The sequence below is a fragment of the Thunnus maccoyii genome, chromosome 1, assembly GCF_910596095.1.
Source record: "Thunnus maccoyii chromosome 1, fThuMac1.1, whole genome shotgun sequence".
Taxonomy (NCBI): Eukaryota; Metazoa; Chordata; class Actinopteri; order Scombriformes; family Scombridae; genus Thunnus; species Thunnus maccoyii.
The window spans coordinates 20,658,918-20,686,288 of NC_056533.1; the positions used below are offsets into that span (position 1 = coordinate 20,658,918).

The 27,371-nt window shown below is 39.1% G+C and overlaps 1 protein-coding gene across 1 annotated transcript; it reads right to left on the minus strand.

The window, feature by feature from the left end:
• Positions 1 to 27,230, minus strand: adam10a (ADAM metallopeptidase domain 10a). The gene is made up of 16 exons (XM_042408328.1): positions 26,949 to 27,230; positions 22,837 to 22,987; positions 15,322 to 15,440; positions 12,862 to 13,020; positions 10,304 to 10,404; positions 9,606 to 9,764; positions 9,035 to 9,127; positions 8,590 to 8,773; positions 4,671 to 4,834; positions 4,346 to 4,529; positions 4,098 to 4,248; positions 3,800 to 3,983; positions 3,562 to 3,673; positions 3,160 to 3,380; positions 2,899 to 3,025; positions 1 to 1,639 (listed from the first exon to the last, which is right to left on the minus strand). Exons 1-16 carry the CDS (start codon positions 26,998 to 27,000, stop codon positions 1,524 to 1,526), a joined length of 2,277 nt encoding a protein of 758 aa, XP_042264262.1. The 5' UTR covers positions 27,001 to 27,230; the 3' UTR covers positions 1 to 1,523.
• Between the last annotated feature and the right edge of the window lie 141 nt (positions 27,231 to 27,371).

The following is a 27,371-nucleotide window of genomic DNA, read 5'->3' on the forward strand; positions in this document are numbered from 1 at the left end:
TTCAGTCACACTGCTCTGAGTAGGCACATTTTTAATGCAATAACAGAAAATCAAAAAGGTGTAACATAGGTAAGAAATGTTCCTTGAGAAAACTCCCATCAGTAGGAGAAGAAAGGACAGAACAGTGATGATGGATGGCTGACACAAAGTGACGGCTGGCTCTGGTAAATTTCAGTTAACAGCAACAAGCAACAATAAAATTAAAATCTCTAGTTCTCCTCAATCGATTCCTCTGCATATACAAATAATCTGAACTGCAAGTAAAATCAATGAAAGCTAAATCCACAATCACATTTAAAGCAACCACGTTTTTCATCGAGAGGATTCCTCCAAACTGCTTTTGAGTGGTTTTGAACAGATTTTGTCATTTCTTCAATGACTGCAAGTGTCTGAATTTCAAGACGGGACAGAACAGAACAAGTGAGAATGTGAAAAGGACAATTGTGCTGGAATGAAAATCTGAATGAAAAGACACGCTTGAAGTGGTCGTCTTGCAAATGGTGTCACAAGTCAGTGCCAAAGCAACAAGTCGGGGGAAACAGAATAAAAGTGTGATACAATCAGGTTGATAAAAAGCTATTCTCTCAGCCCCAGACTATACCTTTATGTAAATGCTGCTGCAAGAACTATACACATCCAGATAATCAATCTCTCCCCCACAACGCTCCATCTGTTAACAGATGACACAATAATCTTGTTCAGCTCATTCATCTACATTCTTTTCATACAACCTGTCCTCTACATCCCACAACGGCAGCTAATGTGAACCCTTCTATACAGGCACCAGCCAGGAGGGACTTTACCCTGAAATGCACAAGCAGCCATCTTTTTATTAATCCTGAGAAAAGTGAATTAAAACAGTAAATAATCTTCATCGTATAGAAAATTAATTTCATTTGAAACACAGAAAACAAAAACTACTGCAACAATCACCTGTACAATCACGCTGAAGGAATGTGTCTGCTTTAGAAATGAAAGCTTCAGTGTTTGATGGAGCTTTGATTTAAAAACAATCTAATTACATTGGCAAAAAAAAAAAATCTTCCAATATGATGTTGTTTTCAATTGGCAGCAAAACTTGCAGTCCTCCTGCTGTGCTGATGATGGCAGCACCTCAGAGAGGAAGAACGAGTAAGAAAAAAGGAAGTATAGATGGGAGGACAGAGGAAGGCAAATCTAAGACACACCTGCTTCTATCTCTTCCACTCTGGTAAAAAAAAGCATTCAAAGAAAAATAAAGATTAAGACCACATAACAAAGATCAGTGAATTTCTCCTTCCGTCCCTCCTTGAAAAAGTTATTTATTTTCTATAAAAGCTGTGTGAACCACTGCTCATCTGGCTCTCAGAGCAGAGGTGCTGAGTGAGTTTGTTAGGCCCAAAACACATCAGGCTTTGTCCAGTGAAATCATTTCAGTTGCAAGTTCTTTGAATTTTGCAATATGTGGTAAAGGTAACTCTTTGGAGTTAAGTGCTCCCATTGTAGGCACTAAGAGGAACCGAGGCAAAGAGCAGACCAGTGTCTCAGCGTCTCATCTGTCCCATTTGATAGTTCTCTCTTTGCTGACGGTGGTGGTGCTGGCCCTGTGACTGTGCGTATGCCTGCTGCTGCTGCTGCTGTCGTCTTCTTTTCAGTGTACCTACAATACACAAACACATCAATAAGGGTAAAAAAAATGTAAGAATCTCAGATTCATTCTTAAAATGCACATACGAGTGATTTAAGAACATTTTTTTCTCTTAGGCATGAACAAAATTAACGAGTGGTCCACACCTGTCGTACGTGTCATGAATAGATAATCTCGGCCTTTCTTCACAGGGGAGAAACATTTTTTTGACTAACAATTATAATTCCCTAATCTGAATTAATTTGGAGTTTAAATATGATACCGAAATTAACAAAAATGAAAGAAACTTCTATCACTCCAACAGCTGCCTCTGTGTCTCTCTGCAGGTCTCTGTCCAGTATCATCTTGTGTTGCAGCTGACAGTGTAACATCACCTACTGTAGGCTATATTATTGTCCTCTAATATCTTTGTGACTTTGTGACACATGACCACCTCCCATCACGGAGATGTTTTTAGCATCTAACTTCATGTCAAATCATTCCTTCTTTATTTCTGTCACAGTGCAGAGCTGTTCTGAAGACACATTAGCTGGATTCATATTTTCTAATTGTTTCTAGTCTCCTACTGACACTCCTAAATTTGTTATGTGTTTGTCTACTGATTTCTGAAAGCAGGACTTGAAGCTGTGTGGTGTTTTTACTCTTTGGAACTTTTTGTGAATGAAACTCACCCACAAACAGAGGGGAACATGGAGCTCTAAATGGCAATTTTAGGGGCGTAGATTATCTAATGATTACATCTCATGAACGCGCACCTCCTCATGAGCAATTTACGACAAGTTCAGGCAGTTAAGAGAGTTTGTTGAATTCCACGTAGGATTTTCTTATTTTCCTTTTATTGCTTTGTGCGAGAACAAATATAAGAGAAAAATTTTAAAAATTCATGCATGAGGCCCAATGAACACTAGAAACTTGCGCCACTCCTTAAACCAGCGTTACTAATTTTTTATACCATCAGAAAGGTGCTGACAGCAGAAAACACAGTAATCACATGTAGGATCAAACACTGAAAACCTGCCTCATTATTTCCAATGCAGTATACTAATGATCTGGTTCATCTGCCATCAAATGATGCTGCAAACTGTACAAGTTATCTCAAAATCCACAACTCATACTTAAAAGAGAATTCATGTTGGTCCAAGTATTGTACAACAAAGTCTATCAACATGCACACTTACATGTCTCTCCTTAAACTGAACTCAACTACCTACAGTATATACTGTGGGCGTAAGTGTACATACATGTTAATATAAACATATTATGTACTGTACCTGGCAGTGGCTTTGGTGGGGGCAGTTTGGGGTTGCTGCTGGGGGTGTGGACACTGCAGATCTTGATGAAACCAGCCATTAGCATAATAAGAGCAATGCCCATCAACAGCACTGCCCACCAGTGACCCTGGATAACAGAGGATAAATCAAAAGATATCAAAAAAACAGGTGAGAAACACAGCAGAAATAGTTTCTACATGTATGTGTAATTGTGTTGACCAATCTTCAGTGTTCGTGCATTTCCTGAACTGGGATACTCACAACTATCCACTCTGCAATGTTCGCATAGAGTTCTGCATTGAAGATGGCTTTCTTTAGCCTTGCCAGAGGCCCGTCTGCGTCCACCAAACGACACCTCATGAACACGTCACAGTAGCCCTTAAAGTCATTGCAGGGTGAGCCAGGCTGCAGCGTTGTGACCGTCTTGTTGAATAATTTCTCCCATTTCGCTGAGCCTGTGCTGCTGCAGGTGTGGGGTTTCACTGTGGGCAGAACGAGAGGGAGTGACCTCCGAGATACTGACAATACGTCGGTTCTTATCCTGAAGATGTTTGAACTCATACACATAACTATCAGTCACTGATGTCATGCATCAGATAATTCTAGCTTAATATTACTACTGGCAAGGTGTATTTTAATTCAGTCTTGGAGCCTGTCACTCACTTTTCTCCATGCAGCACACGTGGCACAGTTCAGCTGCCTCATCCTTGCCGTCTTGGCTGGCACAGGTGCAAACCTCTAGGTCATACTTCTCACATATGGAACCAGAGCATACCTGGTCCATACAAGCGGGTAGAAGAAAATTATTTTTTACAATTTCTTTACTGAAAGTACAAACACAAGCTCAAAATCTGTGCATACCAGACACAAAACAGCAGTAGGACAACTAATGCTAACATACCCCATTGAGGCAGACTTGTGTTTCTTCATTGCAAGATGTGAAATTTTTCTTTGGTGCAGAGGCAGGACACTGAGGAGAATTTCCATTGCAGCTGCCCTGTTGGGCACATTCAGATTCCAGCCTGCAGTTGTCAGTTTTGCCCTTGTAAGTACACTCTTTTGTGCAACAGGGGCCTTGGCTAGGACTGTGGAAAGGGAATTACAAACACGCAGTCAAAAATCAAACAAATGCTATGCTATTAACAGCAATGTTTTGTACTCACAAAGTAGTGCACAAAGACACAAAAATCACATCTAACCTGCATGTTTTGCCAGGTTTGAGTTTGCACTTTTTGCCCTCCTCTTCATTGGCGTTATAGCAGCAGTTGTCTGTACACTGATCGACGTAGCCACAGTCACATTGTTCTTCACCTTCCACTAGTCCATTACCACAGATAGGCTGGCCAGACTCTGTACACACAGACACAACAGAATGAAGACCGACTCGCTCCCTCGCATACTGTCAAACATAAGCGGGGAACAGATATTTTCATATAAGAGGATTTACCAACAAAACAGTCGTCCCTCTTCTTCTGCAGAACAGCGCTTATGTTGCGGATGCTGCAGATGGAAAACTTGTTATTGTTGAGCTTGTCTCCTGATGTGGCTCTGGAGTACATGATGTAGTTGCCCTTCTCCTTTTTGTCCTGAAGCTTAGACTCTCCAGGGGTGCATTCGATCCCAGAGTCATGCTGCAAAACAGTAGACAAGTAAAGAAGAGAGGGCAGAGAGACTTGAGAGAGCTGCATATTATATGTTGCACAGCTTGGTAAGAAAAAAACTTCACATGGATTCAAACAGCAAAGGTCAGGGTTTCACATCATTGTACTTACAGGGGAACCAAAGTTGTGCCCAACCTCATGAGCAAAGGTGATGTGTGACACCTTGGGAGGGACATGGGAGGCGTAGTTCTGCACAGTAATGATACCAGTGTTCAAAGACTTCCTCTTCCCATCAGAGTACATCTTGTTCTTCTCGCAGATGCCCCCAGAGCTTCCTGTTGCCAGAGTGTAAAAAAAAGTTTTAGAGGCTTTGATTACCCTACTATTTAAATACTTAACATTTCACAGAGAATTTGATTTGTATTTTTTAACAACTGGTATTTTAAACACCTTTGCAGACTGAAGTGAAAGAAACGAGCCTCAACCAAAAGCATGTTTGTTTCTATGGTGCAAGGTGTTAAAGAGATAGTTCACCTTTTTTGAAGTGGGGTTGTATGAGGTACTTATCCACAATGTATTACCTACAGTAAATGGCGGTGTGCCCCTTAGTTTGGAAAAGCAGGCAGAAGTATTGGCACAGAAGCTAAGCAATGTACTGCTGTGGACGAGGGCAGAAGCAAAACATATTTTAGCTACCTAAAAAAAGTCCCACCTAAAACAAAAAAATATATATATCCATCAGTTTATATCAGTCTATATTTAGAATATTTTCACCGCTTTGCCTTGCCGTCAGACTGCCCTTTGCTCTGGCACTTCTGCATTCCTACACATGCTGCGCACTGTATTATGCCACAACAGCACTCTCTGACCCAAACATCTGATCTGTGGTGTTTTACAGTGCACAGCATGTGTAGGAATATTGAAGTTCTACAGTTGATAAAATGTAGTGCCAGAGGAAAGGGCTGTCTGATGGCAAGGCAAAGCAGTGAAAATATTCTAAATATAGCATAAACTTAAACTGATATTGATGTTTTTAGGTAGGCCTTTTTTTTTTTTTAGGTGGCTAAAATACGTTTTGCTGCTGCGCCCATCCATAGCAGTACATAACTTAGCTTTCATGCCATTACTCCTGCCTGCTTCTCAAAAATGATGGGTGTGGACCGCCATCTACAGTAGGTAATACACTGACTATGAAAAAGTACCTCATACGACCCCACTTCAAAAAATGCAAACTATCCCTTTAAGAGTTAAAGTGATCATATGAACCCTGCAGTCAGTTACCCTAGCAGGTTAAACACAAACATGAGTGTGCACACATGCCCACACATGCATGCACACACACACAGACACACACACGGGAGAGTAGCCAGCTGGTGCTGGTAGCGGGGACAGCTCAGCTGCACCAGGGTCACTGCTCCACAGTTCACAGATAAAAAACTACTTATGCACATCTGCACTCAAAGAGAAAAATCACTGAACCATAAACTACAGTAACAGATAGAGCAAGTTAGTCTTGCATACCAAATTGACTGATGCATGAGTAAGTGTCAGTTTTACCGTAAAACTAAAAACATATTGGTCTGTATACACAAGGACAGAGATCTTTTGCAAGGGTGTACAATAAGTAATGTCAGGTTCCGCACTATTAGTGTCTTTGATGCTATAGAGAATTTAGACACAGTGGTGCTTTGAGATAAATCAGCATGCTAACATGCTCACAGTGATAATGCTAGCATGTTGATGTTTAGCAGGTATAATGTCAACTATATTTATCATCTTAGTTTAGAGTATTGGCATGCTAACTTTTGCTAATTAGCACTTGACACAAGGTACAGCTCATTCTGATGAGAATGTCATCAGTTTTTTTGGTCAGAACCAAAGCATTATACACATACAGTATAATGGTGCTAGATAAAAGATCAGGGGGGCTATGAATGTCTGTGCAAAATTTCATGTCAATCTACCTAATAGATATTTTTAAGATATTTTTATACCTTATAGTGGCTCTAAAGGAAAAGTCAAGTAATCACCAAAAATAAAAAAAGCGCAATACAAAACACATTGTGTACATCCTTTTTATGTGTGCACTGACTGTGTAAAAATTAAACGAAAAACGTGTTGAAAGTATTTGCTTTTTGACTTTAATACTGAATTTTTTTTTTCATTGTGATATGAGTTGTATGTGCCAAATTCAAATTGTATTTCAGTGTTGTCCAGCAGAGGGCAGCATAGACATGCCAGTACTAAACGCAAAGCACAGTCATAACTTTTCATGAGGATATACAAGGGAAGGACACTACTATTAAGTTAGTTTTGTACATATACACATGTATGATCTCAAAAAGCACAAGTATGTAATAAATTATCTGCACAGCTCTGCTCAAAGGGCTGAAGCATGCAGACCTTTGCTGCACATCAATCCCATTTTCTGTACTTTGAATTATTCAAAATAAAAATACCAAAACACGGTCACTTCAAGGTCAAGATCAAGGCAAAAAAGAAAAAAAAAGCTAAACCCTGGAAAGCATTTGCAATCACAGTCAACATTAAGCATGCCTGCAGTGCTGCTGCTTTTCCCATAATCCATAAAGTCAGTCATTAGGAGGCAACATCAGAGGCAGGTTCTAGCTGCACAGAAACATCTGAGTAACCGAAGCACTCAGAGCAATAAACAATGTGTCCATTATGTCTAAGTGTATATGTACATGACTGCACATTATATGTTTGTGTACTGCTTGCGTGTGTGTGTGTGTAGGTCTTTCACTGAATCCACTTGTATCTTGACAACAACTGGTCACATCCAAAAAGACACTCATTAGTTGTGCTAGACCAGAATCCCTGATTGCCTTTTGTTCTGGACTCCCTTTGTGAAAGCATTCACCCCGCAGCTCACTGCAACCCATCTCTCATCCTGAATCGATTCTTTCAGCTTACAGCATTCCTAATTTGCCTGTATTGATTGTCTGAGTTTGTTGCTGTAGTCTTCATGTTGAGATGGTGGTGTCTGAACTTAATCAAAGGAATAGGAAGGAGTACCCCCCATAACCATTATTCATACATGTGCCTGTGAGGGAAAAACCTGTTTATTAAAGATTTCTGTGGGAACACATTATGAATCATTATGAATCTGGATAGCAGGGGACTTATAAAGGCATTCCCACTGGCATATACTACCATATAAAAGCTATTACATGTTTATGTAGTCATACACCACTGCAACCTATTTTCAGAAATATGCTGATAAGAAGATCAGAAGAGGTTTAACTCCATGGAAGAGCGCATAATGCCTATAAATATATTTGTCAGGACATGACACATATTTCACCAAAATCAATTTCCTCCATGCCACATTTGAAATTTGCTTCAGATTAGGAGATAAACACATTTTTCAAACATCAATGAGATCTAATCAGTGTGACAATTAAATTATTTCTTGATTGTTCCATGACCAAGCTGACCATAATGTTTATCTTGCTATGCAACTCCTCTGGAAGGCAATTTTATATTTAGTTTAATAATTGGATAATGCTAAATATTAATTAGCTGAATGCTTTTGGTACATACAAAAAAAACAAACTGAAACCAATTTAACTTGTTCACTCTGAGATAAATCTAAACTCTCACTAGAACATACAGACAAAGAGAAGAAATCAAGACACAGAATGCTGACAGGACATAACCTAACAACTTAATGCATTCAACTAGTTGTCCTTTCAGTTACTTTTACTAAGGCGCGTGTGTGTGTGTCAGAGTGTGAGCGTGTGTGAGAGAGAGAGAGAGAGAGAGAGAGAGTGTGGTGGGGCAGTCAGTGAGGTGGTAAAACAATGACTGAGATTAGGTTTATCAGGTTCTGCTGGGGTTAACGGATACACAGTCCTATCTGAGATTAGTTCATTATTTCAAGGAAGATTCGTACCACGATAACAGGGGAAGAGTGATCAAACCAGCAGTCAAGCCTCTGCTTATTCTGCTCACCACTACAGTTCTACCACTGATGCTGAGATATGTGATCTCAAACCAAAGTGATCTCATAACAAAGTCGGAGAGGTACTACCAGCTCCAGGGTTGTGTGTTTCTGTTGTGTACCAACCTGAGGGAGCCCCAACCCAAGCCAAGCCCAGAACGCCATCATCAAAGTCTCTGTCAGTGAATACGTAGGCCAGGCAGTAGTCATCATGGTTCTGTTCAGAGTTAAGCTCCAAAAACTTCTCCACTCCGATGTTGGCAAATCGAAAAGGATTGCTCTTGTCCTTCTCGTCCTCGGTACTGTTTATCTGAAAAAAAAAGGAGAATTGAACAATTACAGGAGAGAAGGTGAGAAAGGGGACAGACCTGTACACTGAGAGTGAAACGAAAAGGTCCTTACAAATATTCACTCCCTGAACAACAAGGTCAATAGACTTCTTCATTCATCTCTCTTTCAGGCCAGGTGTTTTAGAAACTGATTCTGCAGCACAGCCCGCATTTCCATGCTCAAGATGGCAGCAGGCATTCACCTGAGGTTTAACTCTACAAAGAGTTGAGATCCAACTTACCCTGATCCTTTTAACCATGAAGCTGATGTTTCGGATGCCCATGAAGTCTGTGGCCTGGTAAACAGAGTCGATGGCCTTTACATGGCTGGAGATCTGCAGAGAAAGTGATAGTTTAGATTAGTAGTCATGCAAATATGAAGCGTCTTGGTGGCTGAGTGGTTTAGATGCTCAACATATAAAGTAACTGAAACTGTAACCTTTTTAGCATCTCATCACGCTTTCCCCTACATGTTTCCTGACTATCTATTGTCGCTATCAATAAAAAGCTGAAATGCAAATGCAAAGGTGGAAATAAAACACATATCATGACAGGTAGTTTGTACTGCAAAGAGGACAGCAAGCTTTCTTCACATTTCATTTCTGGAGGAAAAAACTGATGACTTTAGCATTGAGTCACTTCTGCTGATCAGATTTTAAGTTATTGTCCAAAACACAGTAGATGTGAGTCAGTGAATGAATGATTAAGCAGAAAAGCAAATATATGAATGAGTTTTTTTTAGGTGCTAGCAAAAGAGCCTCCAGACTTCAGTCATGTTTACATACAGTACATACTATATGTATGGCTACGTACCTGGGCAATGACAGCCTCTTTTGTGCCATAGTATCTGAGGAAGAGGTGATCAGTCTGAATGAAGAGCTGGCAGGTATTTTTCTCTTTCCCCACTGCCCTCTTCTTCCTCAAAATGACAGGACCATGGGAGCTCTCCTCTTCCAACACACTGTTTACACCCTGTACAAAAACAACCATCAGGATGAAGCAGGAAGAAGATAAAGTGGGGAGACAAAGTAGTCTAAAATTAACAAGAATAAGGTAGAGAGTTAACGCTGTCCCCGGCCAAATCTATTCTTCTAAAAAAGCAGACATCCTCTGATGGTTCCTTCCTATTTTGAAAACTCTAACAGTGTGGGGAAATAGTGGGAAAAGAACTGCCCTGAAGACAGTGCACAGAAAGGGTAGGGTTTAGTGTTTTCACACATCAAAACAAAATAAAAATAACATTGCAGTATTTAAAAAGGTTAAGTGTGGCTCTAACATTACCAACAATCAGATGCTTGATTAAAGCATGTACACCTATGCTGTATATACTGTACATATATATATATATATATATATATATATATATATGCACACATGCTCTTACTGGTAGTGTAAGGTAGGTTAGACATGAGACAGAATCTATTTAATCTCGTGAGCCTTGTCCATCTGTGTTTTTAATTATGGGCAGAGGGAGGGAGGGGGAGGGGCGTTGTTGTGATGTTGGCACTTACTTTGACTGGCTCTTCTACTGCAGATGACTGGTACTTCCTCATCCTCTCAAACACCGAGTGGTCAGCACAGCCGCCTTCTGAGCCATACTTATGAGGATAATCTGTCAGATAGGGAGGAAACAAGGGAATGATTGGAGAGAGCTTACACTGCATTACGGATCTCTTTAGAAACATGTGTGGTGGGCTGGGTTAGGTGAATTAGGGTGGAAGAGTAGCTGCGTTAAATAAAAAGCTTAAGCGACAGGGCTTTTCTCTCAAAAAATTCTAACCAACAAATCAGTTTGCTTCTCTTTCTCTTTCCTTTATATCTTTCTTTCAGCTTTCAATCTAAGTAGAATAAAGGTCTTACTCGTGATCTGTCTCTACTAACTGAGAAAAAAGTGGTTCTCTGATCAACTCAATTTACAACTTCTGTGTAACAAAGTTCTTTCCAAGCTGACACACGGTGCATTAATCCTCACAATCCGCTGCATAGAATTTAAAAGGGCAAATGGGATGAGCCCTCCAGCAAACTCTGTGTGCAATGTGAATGGTTAACCAGCTCAGATCACGAAACAAGTCACGTCATGGTGATGGACGACTCAGGGAATTCTCACAGTATTCTCGCAACCCCTTTTCCATCCATTCCTAGGCTGCACACTGTGTAGAAAGTGACTGCATTATTCCCTTTCAGAAACAATACATGGATCTACATCATACATGAAATAATGTATGATTAAAAGCATCACCAAATAGGCCATTTTAGCTAAGAAGACATTAACAAACAGACTGACAATGTTGAATATATCATGTTTACTTTAATATGAAAATGTCTGCTGATGCAACTGGCTGCTATAAAGTTATAAAGTCAATGGCTACAGTTCCTCATAGTGACAGCAAAGAGCAAACCCAACTGCCATGTTGTATTATGTTCTTATAAACCTGATAAGGATCTGTGGCCAAACGTTACTTATTTACTGTACAATGTAGACAGTGTGCTGGTGTTTTATCTAATTTAAAAGCCCTGACAATCGCAATTGGCTTCAAATAACAACAATAATAATAACATGATTTTGGAATGGAATATATATTTTTAGCTGGGCTTGTAAATCAGTGTGTTCTGATAACGTTTGTTTCAATCAAATTGCTTCCGAGCAGCCTGTATTTGCAAAACTCATGATCCCAATAATATCGGTGCAAGACATCAGTCTGAATGTCAGGAAACCATCATTCAGTCCTGTGCTGGTCACTAAACTGACTGGACACACACTGAAACAACGCATTCAACCTCTGACAATGTGTGCCCTCTTTGTCAGCATAGTGAATGCCGTCTCATTCATCTGCTAATCAAAAGACCCTTGCAATCAGAAGTCAGAAATGAGGAATCTGTGTTTTATAACCATTATCCTCTTCTCCACTGATACTAGCACCACAAGCCAGCAGGAGACTTCTAAAAAAAAAAAAACAAGATTTCCCAGTTGGTCGGAGACATCACTAATGGCAGACAAATAATGAGTTAAATCTTTAAATATAATTTTATTCTGAGCAAAGACTCACTAATACAGCTCACACTAAAACAAGGTTTTACGAAGTCTTGGGAAGAGAACAGAATGAAAATGAAGGCCAAAACTAAGAAAATATAACACAGGTGGTTGAAAACAAACTTTTCCTTTATCTAGTGGACTGAGTGATAAACAAATCTAAATAATAAGTTCCTTGGAGGTTGCAAGAAGTCAGAAATTCTTCCATAAAGGTTTCACTTTTCTTCACTTTAACCTGTGACCTTTTGTTCCAACGCTCAAACCAACTTCTTTATCACTGCTGACAGAATTACTCCCCTGCTGTGGACGGATGACTTCACCATATCAAAAAACTCTTGTGGGAGCCCAAAAATAGTGCTTTCATCTGAATGCAATCTGCAAGTCAGTTTCAAATGAATATGCAAAGATTTCCATCAGCAGTTCAAAACAATCTCCCCCGGTCTCTGTATACGCCTGTGTGTTTGTGTGTTCCAGAGAAGTATTCAGCAGGACAGAGTGCCTTGCTGTAAATATCAGTCAGCGCAGAGCCAGGGTGGGGCTCATATCAGACTCCCTGCTTGTTTGCTGAATGCAGTTCTTTGGGTTAAGTCACTATATTGTGATTTCACTCACACAGTGTTTGGTTCATTGAGTTTGCCTGCAACCACACCTTGCCTGTCTGTAATCTACAAATTATTTTCAAACATGTGCCTGACCGAGAAACTCTCGGTTGTACTCTTAGCTTATCAGTGGTGGCCATGACTATGTAGGCCATGACTATGATGTGTGGTACTCCAATCCTGCTTCCAGTATCACCTTGTCTGTGGCCCAGGATCCAGGACCCAGAGCCAAATGTCTGTCAAACATAACCATTTCTCAAAGCCTGCCAGATGAGTCTGTGAACATCTCAACCATCAGCCTCTTACTCAACAACACTTGCCACACCAATACATCACAATTCTATTCCTCAAATTGCAAAAGAAACGTGTTTTGCAATATCACTAGAGTATTTTAAAATCTTTAAGAAATAGTAAAGCAAGTGCACTGGCAGATACTTACGGATGTCATCCTCATGATAGATGACGGAGTGGAAGGGAACATTCTTGTTCTTAAGGTATCTCTCTGAGGGTTCAACATAGTATGTTCCTTGGTGGGTCTTAATGAAGCCTTCAAATCGCCCGTCAACCACAGAGCCATGAGTCAGTGTGCCCTTTTCACCTATAACACAAAAGAGGAAGAGGATTTGCAGAAGCAGAAAAAAACATAACAAACTTGCCTTTCTTTCTTTTTACAGTCAAAAATGAACTATTACTACTAGTAAAATTCTCCAATACTGTGATACACAATACAAAGAAACACCTCTGGTCTAAATATTAGATCGGTTTAAGGGTAGAAGTCATCTTTTTAATGAGCATATAGTCACAGAGGGCGATGTTTGCATGGAGTCTGACAACACTGTAAATGTTTGCATTGACAACACAGTACAGTAATATTTGTGTTTTGTCTCCACTTGTGGCATTTTAATGGGATAAAAATGTGTGATGAGTACAACTGTCATGATGTGTTCAGACTGAACATAAAGCAAATTTTAGAGTTGGTGCAAAGGACAGACAGAAGCTATAGGAGGCACATACTGAAGTGAAAGAGTGTCTGCTGGAGTTGAAAATGTTTCAACTTGAGCAAAAAAAGATTTTGCATGAAATTACATGACATGATTCACCAACCAAACATTTTACAGCAATGTATGATGTGTAGCGTGCATGGAGGTTAGGAATCTGGTTAAACCTGCAGTGCAGAGCTTTAACATATGAATGAATGTCCCTTATATTCAAGCCCTTGCCAAACAAGTTCACACAACGCTGATTAGGTCTCTGACGGCTAGATAAATCTCTCTGTATTTCACAGTATACAGAGTTTTTAAATCTCATGTTGGGAGGAACATTCCTGCGCTGGCTGTTTGAAAGCGCACCCAGAAACTTGCCGGCCAAGCCCACTAACTTCCAGTTAGCCCTCTGCTAACTTGAATGGGGATAAAATAATTTAATCGTGTGGCTCTTCTAGACTTCCTAAATGTTATCGGACCAAATGGATCAAATCCTGATGAAATAAGTCATTTAGCTGAGGTTATGTGACACGTGTGGCAATTTATCCGATGTTTTACAGCCCAACAGTAGCGACAGAGTAGGCTACGGCGTAGCCTGTGGCGTACGCACATGTTGAAAGTCTTTTTGTATTAACTCTCACTGCCAGAAGGGAGAGACAAAAGTCCCACACTCCAGCTTTAATTAAGTGTAAACAAAGCAGGATGATACCACTATAGTCGTCAGGAGCCGGTGCCACAAAGTGATTGTAAAAACTAAAACTTTCTAAGATAAATTTTTGAGTTGAGGATATTTATTAAAAGGGCAAAATCCTGAACAGAAGAGTATAAATAATTTTCTCTGTTCCTCTCTCACACACTCTCACACTGATCACAACAGGACAAACAACCTTGTTTTTTCTCTTGTTCATTTGAACTCTGCTGGAGACAGGCAACAGGAAGACGTCCAGGAAGGGAACGGAATTGCGAGCGGAAGGTAGAGCTAAATGAAAGGTAAACGTGAGCCCTGTGTGTTTTGGGTTGTGATGTGATAAATACTCCAACAAAAAAAACAACCTCCAAATTTCTGTGACGCACACATACACACACGATATTCTATAATGCTCTTGTGAGAATAAAACTGAACTTTAAAAGGATAGTTTCACAATTTTTCAAGTCAGTCTTAAAACAGTCAGGAGCGTACATGATCGTTCAAACAAGTTTTGCTCGCTTTAATCATTCTTCCTGTTAATACTGACCATTAGAGATCCCCTCCAAATGCACTCACAATGTAAGTGATGGGGAAAAAATCCACAGTCTTCATTTTGAGCAAAAATATATATTTAAAAGTTGACCTAAAGCTAAAATGAGGCTTCAGTTGTCTGAGTTAGTCAAATCAAGCAGATATATTCCACAGTTACAGTCTTTTTAGTATAAAAAAAATCCCTCTTTGTGGACAGTGTTTTCCTGTTCAGCTGCAGCAGAAGAATAGTACCAAAAGAGGGAATCTGGTACTAAAAAGACTATAACTTGAAAGATATCGACTTAATTTGACTCATTTGGACAGCTGAAGCCTCATATTAGCTTCAAATGAACTTTTAATAACACATTATGAAGGGATTTCCCTAATGGTCAGTATGAACAGGAGGAATGATTACAGCAAGAAAAAAACAAGTGTCAGTCTTCAATTGGGCACATGACTGTTGTTTTAGGACAGACATGAAAAATTGTGAACCCATCCTTTAATCATTAAAACAGCGATAGATGAAAACATGGTCTCTTAGTTGGAATATTGGAGTCAGTCAGGAGATGATGTAAGAGATATAAAGCAGGAAGGGATGATGCAGACTTTGAATTAAAGTGAAAAAATAAAATCATAATAATTAGATTAGGGAACTGCACCTCCGCCCAGAATGCTGTGTTGAAACAGCTGGACTTACCAAAGATTTCTCCACTGTAAATGTGTGATGTATCAATGGGTGACTCCTCTCCTGATACCTCGATGATCACATCTGGAGAAAATAGAGTTGTATCCCTCCTCATCCGCAAGTTAAAATGCCTTAGTGAAGAAAAAGAGAAAATATCTAATTAGCATAAGCAGCATTAAACACCAAATGCAAAGGTGCACTTGGCTTCAAAGATTAAGGCCTAAGTACTTGATTTCATTTAAGGTCACACTCACATAGTCAAGAAGACAATGGCATTCAAGAGTCTTATAAATATTAGTTTAGGAGCCCACATTTAAAGGGGGTTTTGAATTCAGCCATTAATACTTTCAGTTTTCTTATGCCATACTGACTTTCACTATTACGTTGTTTTACCGTAAAAAAGGGACCAAACATACTTGAAAGCTGAGACAGCACACAGATTATTTAAAAACACTGAGAAAGTAGCATCATTTACACATTTTATTGAGCTTTACCACTCTGCTGTGCTGCTTGCTGCTCAGTACTGTGGTGCTCAGTGAGTTAGAAGAATAATTATGTCATGAGGAAAAGCACATGAACATTTGTGCGTAGCCATAGTGCAATTTTTTTGCAATCCTCTCATTAGCATAACCATGATGTCGAAGGCAAAACGGTATGCATCACATGAGGTGCACATGAGCCACTAGCTTCCCAGAAACCTGAGGCAATGCACTGTGAGGTTCACTGGATTATTCTTCACCAGGAATCTTTTGAGTAGTAACATGACTTGGTCTCAAGGTGTCAAGTATCCTCCAGGTGACTCAAAACAGTCACAAACTTTGTTTGTTTGGTTGCTTGGTAAATTCTCATTTATTTCAAACTCCCTCAATTTGTAATGTGGGGTTTTGTATCTTATAATTTTTTGTCTCCAAGCCCAAACTGAGATAACCTGATGACAACATCAGGGGTATTTTCACAGACTTTGGAAAGCTCCCTTCAAAGCCGCAAAGGACATTATACAATGTTTTCATGGGCTGAGTAGTATGCCTAGTAACAAGTATCCTGACCTTTATGTGTAAATTATAGTACCTTTAAGGTCTTTCTAAATATTTTGGGGACAGACCAAAACTAGATTGTTATTTCCTCCTGGGCAGCACAGGCCCATGACACAGGATGACTCATAGACCTTCCCCAGCATTCAGATTTCCTTTAATCATTATTCCTGCTCTCATTTCACACACACGCACACGCACACGCACACGCACACACACACGCACACACACACGCACACACACACACACCTTATTATTCTAGTTACAGTATCTTATTTATTAGCATATTATTAGTTTAGTGTTTTATTGTCTTTACTTTGAAATTCTTTAACCATACAGTAGCGTATGATCAGTCAAGTGAGTCCAGTCAGCTTTATTTATATGGCCCAAATTTTCCAAATATGGTTTAACAATCTGTGCAGCATATGACACTAACAAGGAACCATTTGTCAGAAGTTAAGTTCAAAGGAAGCCAAGAGGAGGGTAATAAAGAAAGCAAACAAAATAAAACAAACAAAAAAGACGAAATGCTAAAAGTGGAAAATGAAGCTCATCTGGCAATAGATTTTGTATAAATTCATCTGCTTGTTATTCATTCTGGCACACCCATTACAGCTCCTGTACTCTCCCCACCTTATTAATGGCTTCTACAACAATCAATATGACCTCACAACTTCATCTATGCCCCATCAAAAGCTCAGTCAACCAATATATCCCTCATGGCATACTGGTCACAGCTGCAGATGAGTCCATAAGTAGATTATTCAGTTTGAATTTTAATCTGCATTATAGCGTTTTAAACCTTTATTTTAAGCAACTGTTATACTGTCAATGAAAGCATCTCTTACAAAATATTTTTGACAAACATGCATCACTGAGCAAGAGGTATTTTATATAACACACAAATCTACCCATGTTCCTTTAAAACGTCATCATGCCCACCTCTTCCTCCATGAAAACTTCACTTAGTGAAAATCAGTGATACCATTAGCTATGAGATACACTTATACTATTACTATTACACACTTGAGACGTGGTTGTTCTTCTGAACAATACCAAACCAAAGCCACGAAGCCCTCATATTTCATCATTAAAACCCAGATGCTAACCTTGTGTCTTGTGCTCAAGTAGCAACTCCACTCCAAGAGACCATTACCAATGGACAATTATAGTGTGAACACTGAAATGCAGATTTACAATCTGTGTCATCCGACTCTACATCCAACCTTTTGAACCAAACCACAATAAACTATCAGCATATCAACTGATAAACAAACACAACATTTTGGGGGTCACTATTACATCATTAATCTTTCATAATAGCCCTCAGCTCAAGTTCTTCTCTGCTAAATGCCAAACTATTGTATGTTTAAGGTTGTATAATTACTAATGATTCATTGTGCAATATCAATTAATGAATAGCTTTTCATTTCAGGAAAAACACAAAATAAAACAAGCACATAATAATAAAAATAAAAATAATAATAATAATAATAATAATAATACTGTCTTTTTGAAAGGACAAGATTGAACTATGAGAATATTAAAAATGAAAGCAACTGAGACTCTCTGCCAAATCTGCTGAATAGTTAAAACTCAAAAAAGTTTTTTACTAACGAAACAAAAAGAAAGAAAATCACTGCCTCACAAAAAAACAACAACTTACAGACAAATAAACATGGCTGGCAACAGACAGGAAGAGAAGAGGCTTAGGATCAAGTCAGTGCTACTCTACTCACAGAAGCAGCTGGCTGATAAATTATTCAGACATGTCCCAAATGCTGAACACACTGACTCAAGCATCTGACAGTCATACACTTTGCTCAATAAGCAGACCAGCCCATAGAAATGGAGTGCCCTCGGGCCATGTCTACAGAGATTGTACTGTATATCTACAACAGGGGTAGTATCACTCTACACATATAAAGCATGTTTTATAAATTGTTAATTAATTACATTCTCTGGAGGAGCATCTGCTCTAGCCTTTGTTTTTGTGTTTGCTTGCTCACTTTTTGCAATGCACAATACTTACGAACCACAATATATATTCTTTACTTTCAAAGAATCCTCACAGCCCCACACACCCAAGGCCGGTTGCTACTATGCACTTTTGGTGTTAAGAGGAATTGCTTTCAAAGCTAAAACACTTATGACATGAACCACATCTAGATTTTATCTCAGAGGAAGACGTGTTTGTGGTGACACATTTGTTCAAAAGTACCTTCAGTAGAGAAACTGTTGAGATAATCTGTGTCACTCAGCATTGTCTTTTATTATGAGTGGAGTCCTACAAACTGAGAAGCACGGAAACATCTTCAAGAAAGGAAGGTTGTAACACTAGTATGTCCTCACTATGTTATGTATGTATCTATCTGTTAAAAATAAACAACCTCCAAGAGATTCTAAGCCAGTAATGTTGCATTGACAAATGACTGCTTACAAAAATTATAACAATACATCAATGTTGGAACTTTCACCACTGCAGTAAACATACAAGTTCACCATGATTTGAATTAGAATTTTTTTTGAAGACCACAGAACTGTCTGTGTTTGTGAGTGATGATAAATTATTAAAAAGAAAAAATCAGTAAGGATATTACAACTCCTGTAACATGTGCCCAGTGAGCTCAAATGGTAGTACAGTGATGTATGAATTCTATGTTAGTTAAAATGATTCAGAAAAATATCTTGATGTATTAAAATAGAAAAAATAAGTCTTACAAATGAGTCTTCTTCGTAAAAAAGTGGGACTCTAAACTGAACGGTAAATTATGTCACTTGCACCAGCAGTGTAGTCAGCCAGTGCTTGAATACTTTTTTGGCACCTCTCTACGTAAAGGAGCTCTCCACAGAGACAACTGTCTGCTCTGCTTTGTTCTGTCACCTGACCCAGCCTCAAATACTCATGTGAGTGGGCATACACAAGAAAGCTTTTCTCTTGTTACAACAAACCTCTATAGTGCCACACAGTCTTGCCTTGGGTTTTCAGAAAGGGAGAGAGAGGGGAGAGTGTGTGCCTGGGGTTATCTGAGCACACACACATGTGTGTGTGTGTTGAGAGGAAGATAGTCACAAACAAACCCAGTGGGTTCAGTAAGGATATGAGGGCTGAGATGGTTTCTCAGAGCTCACTATAGTAGTATTATGGAATTAATTAATTTCAATTAAGTTAATGCTAATAATGTCAGTCTCTTTCAACAAAATGATTGTAATTTTTTTTTTTTTTTTTAAAAAGAGAAAAAAAGGTAATTGATGGCTTTGATTGGCGGAGGGAGATTCCAGGGATAACTTCTTGTCAGACTTTCTTACTGAAATATCTGCCTATTTTAAATTATTGAACTAAAAAATTTTACATTTTCATCACTCTTCACTTCAAGCCCTTTTGTCATTATACATTTGAAGATAAAATAGGAACAATTTGGGCTACTATGACACCAACTCCACAACAAATTACAGTCTCAACACCACAGAGTTGAATTAAACCCTCTCTGACACAAAACAAAATCTCACAAAAGTAATATTTGCTTCAGGACAATGATATTGGCTTATATCAACTCATACAAGAGTTCATAATATTGATTAGAACTGGACCATTTATAACTAGAGCCACTAATGGTGACGCTAACTGGCTAACCTTTCAGGCTACCACAATGCCAACTTACATCAATGAAAATTCAAAATAATTTCTCCTCAGACCAAAAATGTCATTTTATATACAGCCAGTGCGATTATTAAGTTAATATGTAACTGACTTAATATCACTGACACTTCCTCATCGTTCTGTCCTCATACAGGCTGACTGTTCATGAATCTATCTCTCAATGTGTACTCTTTTCCTGTTCAGTGAATTGCACTAGAGAACTCAGTAATAAACATGTCTGGCTTGCTCCTCTGAGTCATTGTGCAGAACATTTCCTTCTGCTTAGACTATCCATGAATTTGTTAACAGTAATATACTGCAGGTCCATTTGGCCAACTGCTTCTAAAGAAAATTGTGTTTATGTCTTGGTCAGACACAACAGCGTATTCATACTTTGAAAATGATCATATTGTATGATGCTATGGTTACCTCACCAACACAGGCAGCACTGTTTCTCCAGCCAGCAGTGACAGGAAAGAGCACAAAAGCACAGGAAAAGGATCTGTGTGACAAGGGCTTGATAACCCAAAACAGACAGGGTGAAGAGGAAGGCAGGGGGGACTTTTCAGAAAAACATATTGCTGATAACACAGTGCTGCTAAGACAAATTATTTCTACGCTCTTAAACGTGTGGCATGAGCCACATGCGAGCGGATATTGATCAGTGACGGTGGCAAATCACCATGCATTATGGTGGTGACAAACTCGGTTGCTAAAAAAGGTACCACTTCACCCATCTGGACGTACTTTGGGTTTGGCCTAACGAAAGAGGCTTTTATCAACCTCTGCTTGGTGTAGTTTACTGTGTGGTACGGCCTGGCCATACCAAATTGGTGTGTCTGTGTGTGTGTGTGGCAATGTGTGCCCCGGTGTTGGTGGTCTAGGGGAAGGGGGTTACGATGGTGGAGGGCTCAGTGGTCAATGACTGTCCATCGGCACAACCCTAGTATACAATTGAAAGCAGCAGAAAACAAACTTCTATTGTTAGTGAGTCAAGGCAAGCCAGCTAGTCCACATTTTCTATGTCATGTGTTGAGGCACTGTGCAATCCTAAGCTGGGGTCTAGTAAGGGGAAGGCAGGCATTACTCCACGTTCCTTTGGAGTTGTAGCATATCCTTGCACTCAGAAAGAGAAGCTTGAATGATGTAGCAATTACAGTCTTATTTCTCTTTTGTGGAAGTCAAATTACGTCACCAGTCTCACAAAGATATAATTTGGGTATGAAATAAGTAGCTAGGGAACTGTGAACATTTTAAGCAATCACTTGTTCATGTACATTAAGCACATTCAAAGCTATACCAAAATTTGTCACTACTGTTAAGTGACATTTTGTAACTAACCTGTAGGTTAGTCCCCCACAATAACTGCTAAATTTGCACTGACTCTGATTTTGTTCCAAAGTAAACACAATAAATAAATTTAAAAAATAAAAGGTATGCAAATGTCTGTACTTTGAAAACATTTGCAAACATTTGCTGAATCAACTGTTCCTTCCAATGTCAATACCCTCATTTACAAAATTATACAATGTCTGACAAAGTCCTTACAATTACTGTTCAGCAGCATGTGCAAAATGCAGAATCACAGATAAAAGAGGGAATTTACAGTCTAACAGCATTTAATAGAAGTGAAATTCTTAGTAGTTATTGTCTTGTTCCTCTATTGCAAGCAATTTATTTGAAAATGTTTTACTCCTGTTTTCACACCTTCTGCTGCAGCCTGCTGTCACTTAATACCAAATGACAAGAACTCAGCTGATACAAATCTTAGAACATTTAAACCGTGTTACCACCTATAATAATCTGTTTCCAAAACAGGGGAGGCACCACTGTACTCAGACAACTTGGCCCTGACAAGAGCTCACCTCGAATTACACGTTATTTTAAACAGAACAGGAAAAAGATGGAGAGGATACAAGGGGACTTAAGAGGTAGGGAAAAAAATAAGAAAAAGGGAAGGTTTCGATTACAGCTTGCAATAATGTGGTTAGTCCTGTCTTTTCTGACCTTAAATAACCACAATGTTGCCACTGGTGCTCGCAGAGACATCTGTGCCACACTGACAGGTATCTGTTTATACCAGGAATAAAACCTACGCAAAATGGTGAATGATGTTCCCGCAAAATTTCACACTATTCTTGTTCAATGCAAAGAACAGCAGCTGCTTCGTCCATGTGGTGACCTTGCTGATAAATGTAACCTTTAAGCTCTACTTTTCCAGCATTATACTGTAGTAACATTGATTATGTCAAGCTGCAGTTCTTTCTATGATGGATTCAATAAGGAACCAGACATAGATGATATAATATGCCTTATCAAATGGCAGTGGGAGAACTGCGTGAAGGTTACATCCATTTCACAGGCATTATAATAGCATATCTAATAACCAGGTAGATATTTGCAAGAATTTGGACAGTAACATCACTGCTTTTTGAATGAACAGACCTGATGAGACTAAGTGTGTGTGTATGATCCACTATTTTATAATCTTGTAACCCAGGTATGATTGCATTTAGGCAAATTATTAATGCATATGAAGATAAAGCATATGATCTAAACTGTGATGACATGTTAAATAAACAAAGAGATCACCAGGGCACATGGACCAAGGTAAAAAACAAACAAACATCAAATGTAATTAGCACAAATAAATGACTGAAATGAATGAAAAGAAATGAAAAATACTTCATATCGTTCCTCATTCTATAAGTATAAAAGAATAAATACTTTTGTGTTAGAGTAGGAACGATATTCACAAAGAAAACTAAAAACAAATCAATTCTAGCAGCACAGTATGAGGTTGAGTCAGAGAAGTGAAACAGGAGAGGAGGAGAGTGTGTTTGTGCTTAAACTGACCTGCCATGAGAATGAAAGTCCAGGTGCACAGTCTTGTCTTGAGGAGAGAGTGCCCTCTTGGCTCTCTGGTGACTGTTGTGTAGGGCTTCTGTGTCATATGATAAACCTTCATAATGGTGAATAAATTTGTTCAAGGGGTTCCCATACTGACCTGAAACAGAGTTCAATGGCTCATCATTTATTTATCCATCTAATATAGAGTTTGACTGATACAATACACAGATATTAAAGCTTGCATTGCATTTGCTTCTCCAAAACAAATCCAGGGATGAGTACTTCAGTGGTAAAAAAGTGAAAGAATCATCCATGTGTTGGTCATTTTGGTGAACTTTATTTGCAGCTAATGGACTAAAACCTTTTTAAAAGACACATCATGCAATCAACAGAAAAACAACTGCACCTGCACACCTGCAAGAAGATCAAAGACCATTATACATCTCTGGCCAACAGGCCTTTTCACAGCAGACAATCTGATTGTCATGGTAGGAATTTTTTTTAACATGATGATTTTTTTAATGATGGCTCTGTTCAATTGACGTGTCCCGGTAAGCCATGACAGTGTAAAAGTGAGCCAGCATGCACAATACCAGGAGCAGCTAAATGGAATTAAGCCTTGATTAATTTTATTTACACCTGTGCTTTTCCTATATAGTGACATGTCAAAATGTCGTCCATGAAAACAACCTTTGGAGCCGGTTTGGTAAAAAAGGGATGAATCTCTGAAATGGTGACCAGCTATAGTACAAGCTGTCGCTCACTAGACATGCTTAACAGGCTTATTCAGCTTACTGACATGATCCCACAGAGTTAATCCTGCCGGCTTTCATAATGACCATTTCTTTGTTCTTTCAACAAAGACAAAGAAAGTGGTCAGTTTAGAGCACAAGTGAGGAGCACATGATGCACAGCCTGTCAGGTGACCGAGGTTCTTTTTCACTAGTACTGTATGTCATTGTGTCAGCTCAGGGACTGAATTGGCTGCAGGCCCTTTAAATGCTTATCTAAATTCCAAGGAAATGCTACTACCTAAATTCAAGTGAGTATTGTGTTGTAACAGGAAAAGCTTTGTTATGACGCTACAATGACGAAGTCTTTTGAAATTTCAATTAAAACTGAAGTTCATTAAAAAGTTCTGTTTAGAAAGTTAAACAGAAGAGGACTGGGGTCAAAGCTCTTTTATTGAAAGATCTTTGAGGAAAAAATAATGAAATACACATTACTAAGAGACTCCCTTAAGCCAAAAGATACCCCACCTTGCCTTCATATGTGTGCTTCACTGTTTTGCTATTTACTGTAAGGCTTCCTTCTGGTGGGACTCACAACTCCCTAAACAGGGAGAGGCTGTACCAGGCTCGTAGCAACTTGTCCATGACTGAGGAGAGAAAATATTCTAAGAATTAGCTTCTTTAGCCTTTCCTCAATAATGCAAATAATGACCACAAGCTTGACTGAACCAACAACCAGCTTCAAAAACAACAAGATGGGCTTTGGTATGAGAAATATGTTGATTTTGTACCAAAACAAACACTGCCAGCTCAGATTGGCTATGCCATCGTGATTTCAGAGACTTCCATTTCAGCCTCAATTGCCCTAGAGAGGTATGACTTTTGACAGACAGGAAACCACTGACACAAACAGAGGAGGTGGTGACTGCATGGATCACAACTGATCTCAGCAGTGCATTATCATGCATGCTGGGTGAAAGCAAGCTGGCTTTCACAACACATCCAACACCCGACAGCTCAGAGCAATCACTGACAGTGACAACTCAGACAGCGCTGGAAAAATAACAGTAAAAGAGGTTGTTGTACCCTGCACGCATCAAGCCTGATCAAAACTGCTCATAACAAAACTCAGTATTGCTCAAGACAATTGTCTGCAATGTACTATTCCCGTAAGACTAAGCTGCGTAACAGCAGCTTAACCACACAGATCATTTCCAACATGTCTATCATATTAATAGATTTATGGGTAGAGTGTGGTTTAGTGGAATGACGGAAAAAAACAGGTGTTTGTGGCAATCTGGATTCACAGGAGAACATCTTTTTTTTGCCCACCTTTCCTGCCCCTTGGGAGTATGTAAATTGCACATAGTCCCTTGATGCAGCTGAAGCACCGATCCACATGTTGCTCTGTCTGGTCACTGGATTCAAAGACAGATAGAAGAAGCAGGAAAAAAGGGAGTCTTTTTCATTTAAAGTTCAAACTGCAGCTAGCACTACACCATAAGCACTTGCTATGGTGGTTGCTGGTATGCCAGGCAAAATCAAGATGATGTTGCTGCATTCTGGCTTTATCATGGCTCATATTGTACAGTTATGGTTTCATACACAAACTTATTAACAAAGTTGGATTGTGTATGAATAGACAAAAAGGCTGACCCAATGAAATATATCTGAAGCAAGCAATAATTTTAGGCTCTTGTAGCAATACTCATACCAAAACTGCACAAACTGCATTCCTTATGATGCACTTAAAGTGCTTATTTGTGGTTCAACTCTTCATTCCACAACATGATGAGTTTAAGCACAAATGCTCCAACGATCAAAACAACCTTTACCTGAGTGATATAGTCAAGATAAGGTACTTATATTCACTTCGGGGAACCTTGATTGAAAAGGGATCAAGCTGATGCTCACCGACATTTGATTAAGTCTATGAAATGAAGCTTCACCATTAGTGTATCAGTGGAAGGCAACCGCTTGCTCATGATCTATTAAGTAGTTCAGCTCTGTTCCAAAAAAACTAAAAATCTAGTTTGTCTCCTGTCCTAATTTTCCACTCCCTCTCAGCACTTTAAGTGACTTGAGCTGTCTCAGCAACATCAGTGTCCTCAAGGGTTATAAGAGGATGTTTTAAAAAAAATTAATAGCTGCTTTCAATTACATTCTCATAGACATACTTTTTTACTTGCACTTGTCAGTATTCACTTTTTGCACATACTTTAAACTTCCTCTTTTGACAATTTACTATATTGTATTATATATATAAATATATTGGTCTATTTTGATGTTTTGTTGCAATGTTTGTGACACACTTCAGTTTGTATAATTGTATGAGATCTGAAAACCTGAAACTCCTCAGCACAAAGCATTTTATTGAAATCATCAGGGCGGAGAGCCATCATCAGGTTAAATAAATGTACTATTATTTACTTTTAATTACACAATACATGAGCCTCGGCTCTTGTTGTTTTGACTCATAGTGACTCACTGAGACCTGGAAACAATGACTAAAACTGTAGTTACTGATATCGTGGCAAGCTCTGGTGTACATAGATGCTATCTGGTATTGTTCAGACATTATAATACTATTGTTGAGGACAATGTTAGGTAAGCATTACACTTTGAAGGTTTTGTGAGGTGGTGGAGTTGTGACAAACAAAACAAGACATTAAGTAAAAGCAATGTCGGTGTGTCTACAACTTTTGATTAAACTAATGTAATAAATTCAGTCTGTTAATCATCCCTGGTAAGAGCAGTAAGAGGATATTAAACTACTTGACATTGTGGATCTATTTTGCTGCTGTAAACAACACTGGTGGATCAGAAAAAGTTTAGTTGACGCTCATTTACTGGCTTGAAGTGGAAAATTGAGATAGCTTACAAATATGCTTGTGGCACATGTGACAACTGTCAAACGTTGCAGCAGCACAGCTTATCATAAACAGCAGGTAACCTGCTAGCTGTAGTTAGCTGTATAACGCAACATTTACCAGAGCAGCGTCTGTTGTTCTTACATCATATTGACACAGTTTAACACTTGTGTTACTTCCGACTCTCTTATGTCTCCGCCATTCAAATATTTGTGGACGTTAGCGCTTTAACGTTCGTGTGCCAGTCAGGAACCGTCAAAAAAAAAGGAAAAAAAAGAAACGCGGTGTTGTCTGTGTCTGAGCGTAACTGTATCACACGAAACGTAAATAACCTGATATCCAGCCAACACGGAATACACACAGGTTAACAACCACAAATACTAGTTACCGTTAACATTAGCCAGCTAGCTAGCAAGTTAGATAGCCTGAGTATATAACTGCTTGATCCGATTAACGCTAGCTCTACTGACGATCCCTGAACACTTTCCTTTTCCTGTGAAATCAATCACAAACTTACCTGTAATATCTTGTAGGCAGCAAAGCATGAGAAGGAGATTAACAAATATCATATCGGAATTCCCTGTAAGTCCAGTAATAAATAAGCTAAGAGAGCCAGCAATACGGATGATTGCTTCTTGTTTCGTTTTTTTGTACTTAAAGGTATAGTCGTTCTTCCTAGTTAGTGACGCGCTCCCATCGCATACACCTCTGCCTGTCTCTCCGGCGAGTCTGACGTCAGACAGACAGATAAACCGATAGACAGACAGTTAGACAGAAAGACAGGCCCTCCTCCCTTCCGGTGTGTTTGGCACATAGAGACTCAGGACACACCTATCACCCAGTCGAGAGGCGAGCTCAGAGAAACGCCGTATTTTGGTCTTGTACACATACAAAACTAAACAACTGTGGAGTAAACTGTCACGATGTATTAGTGACTATA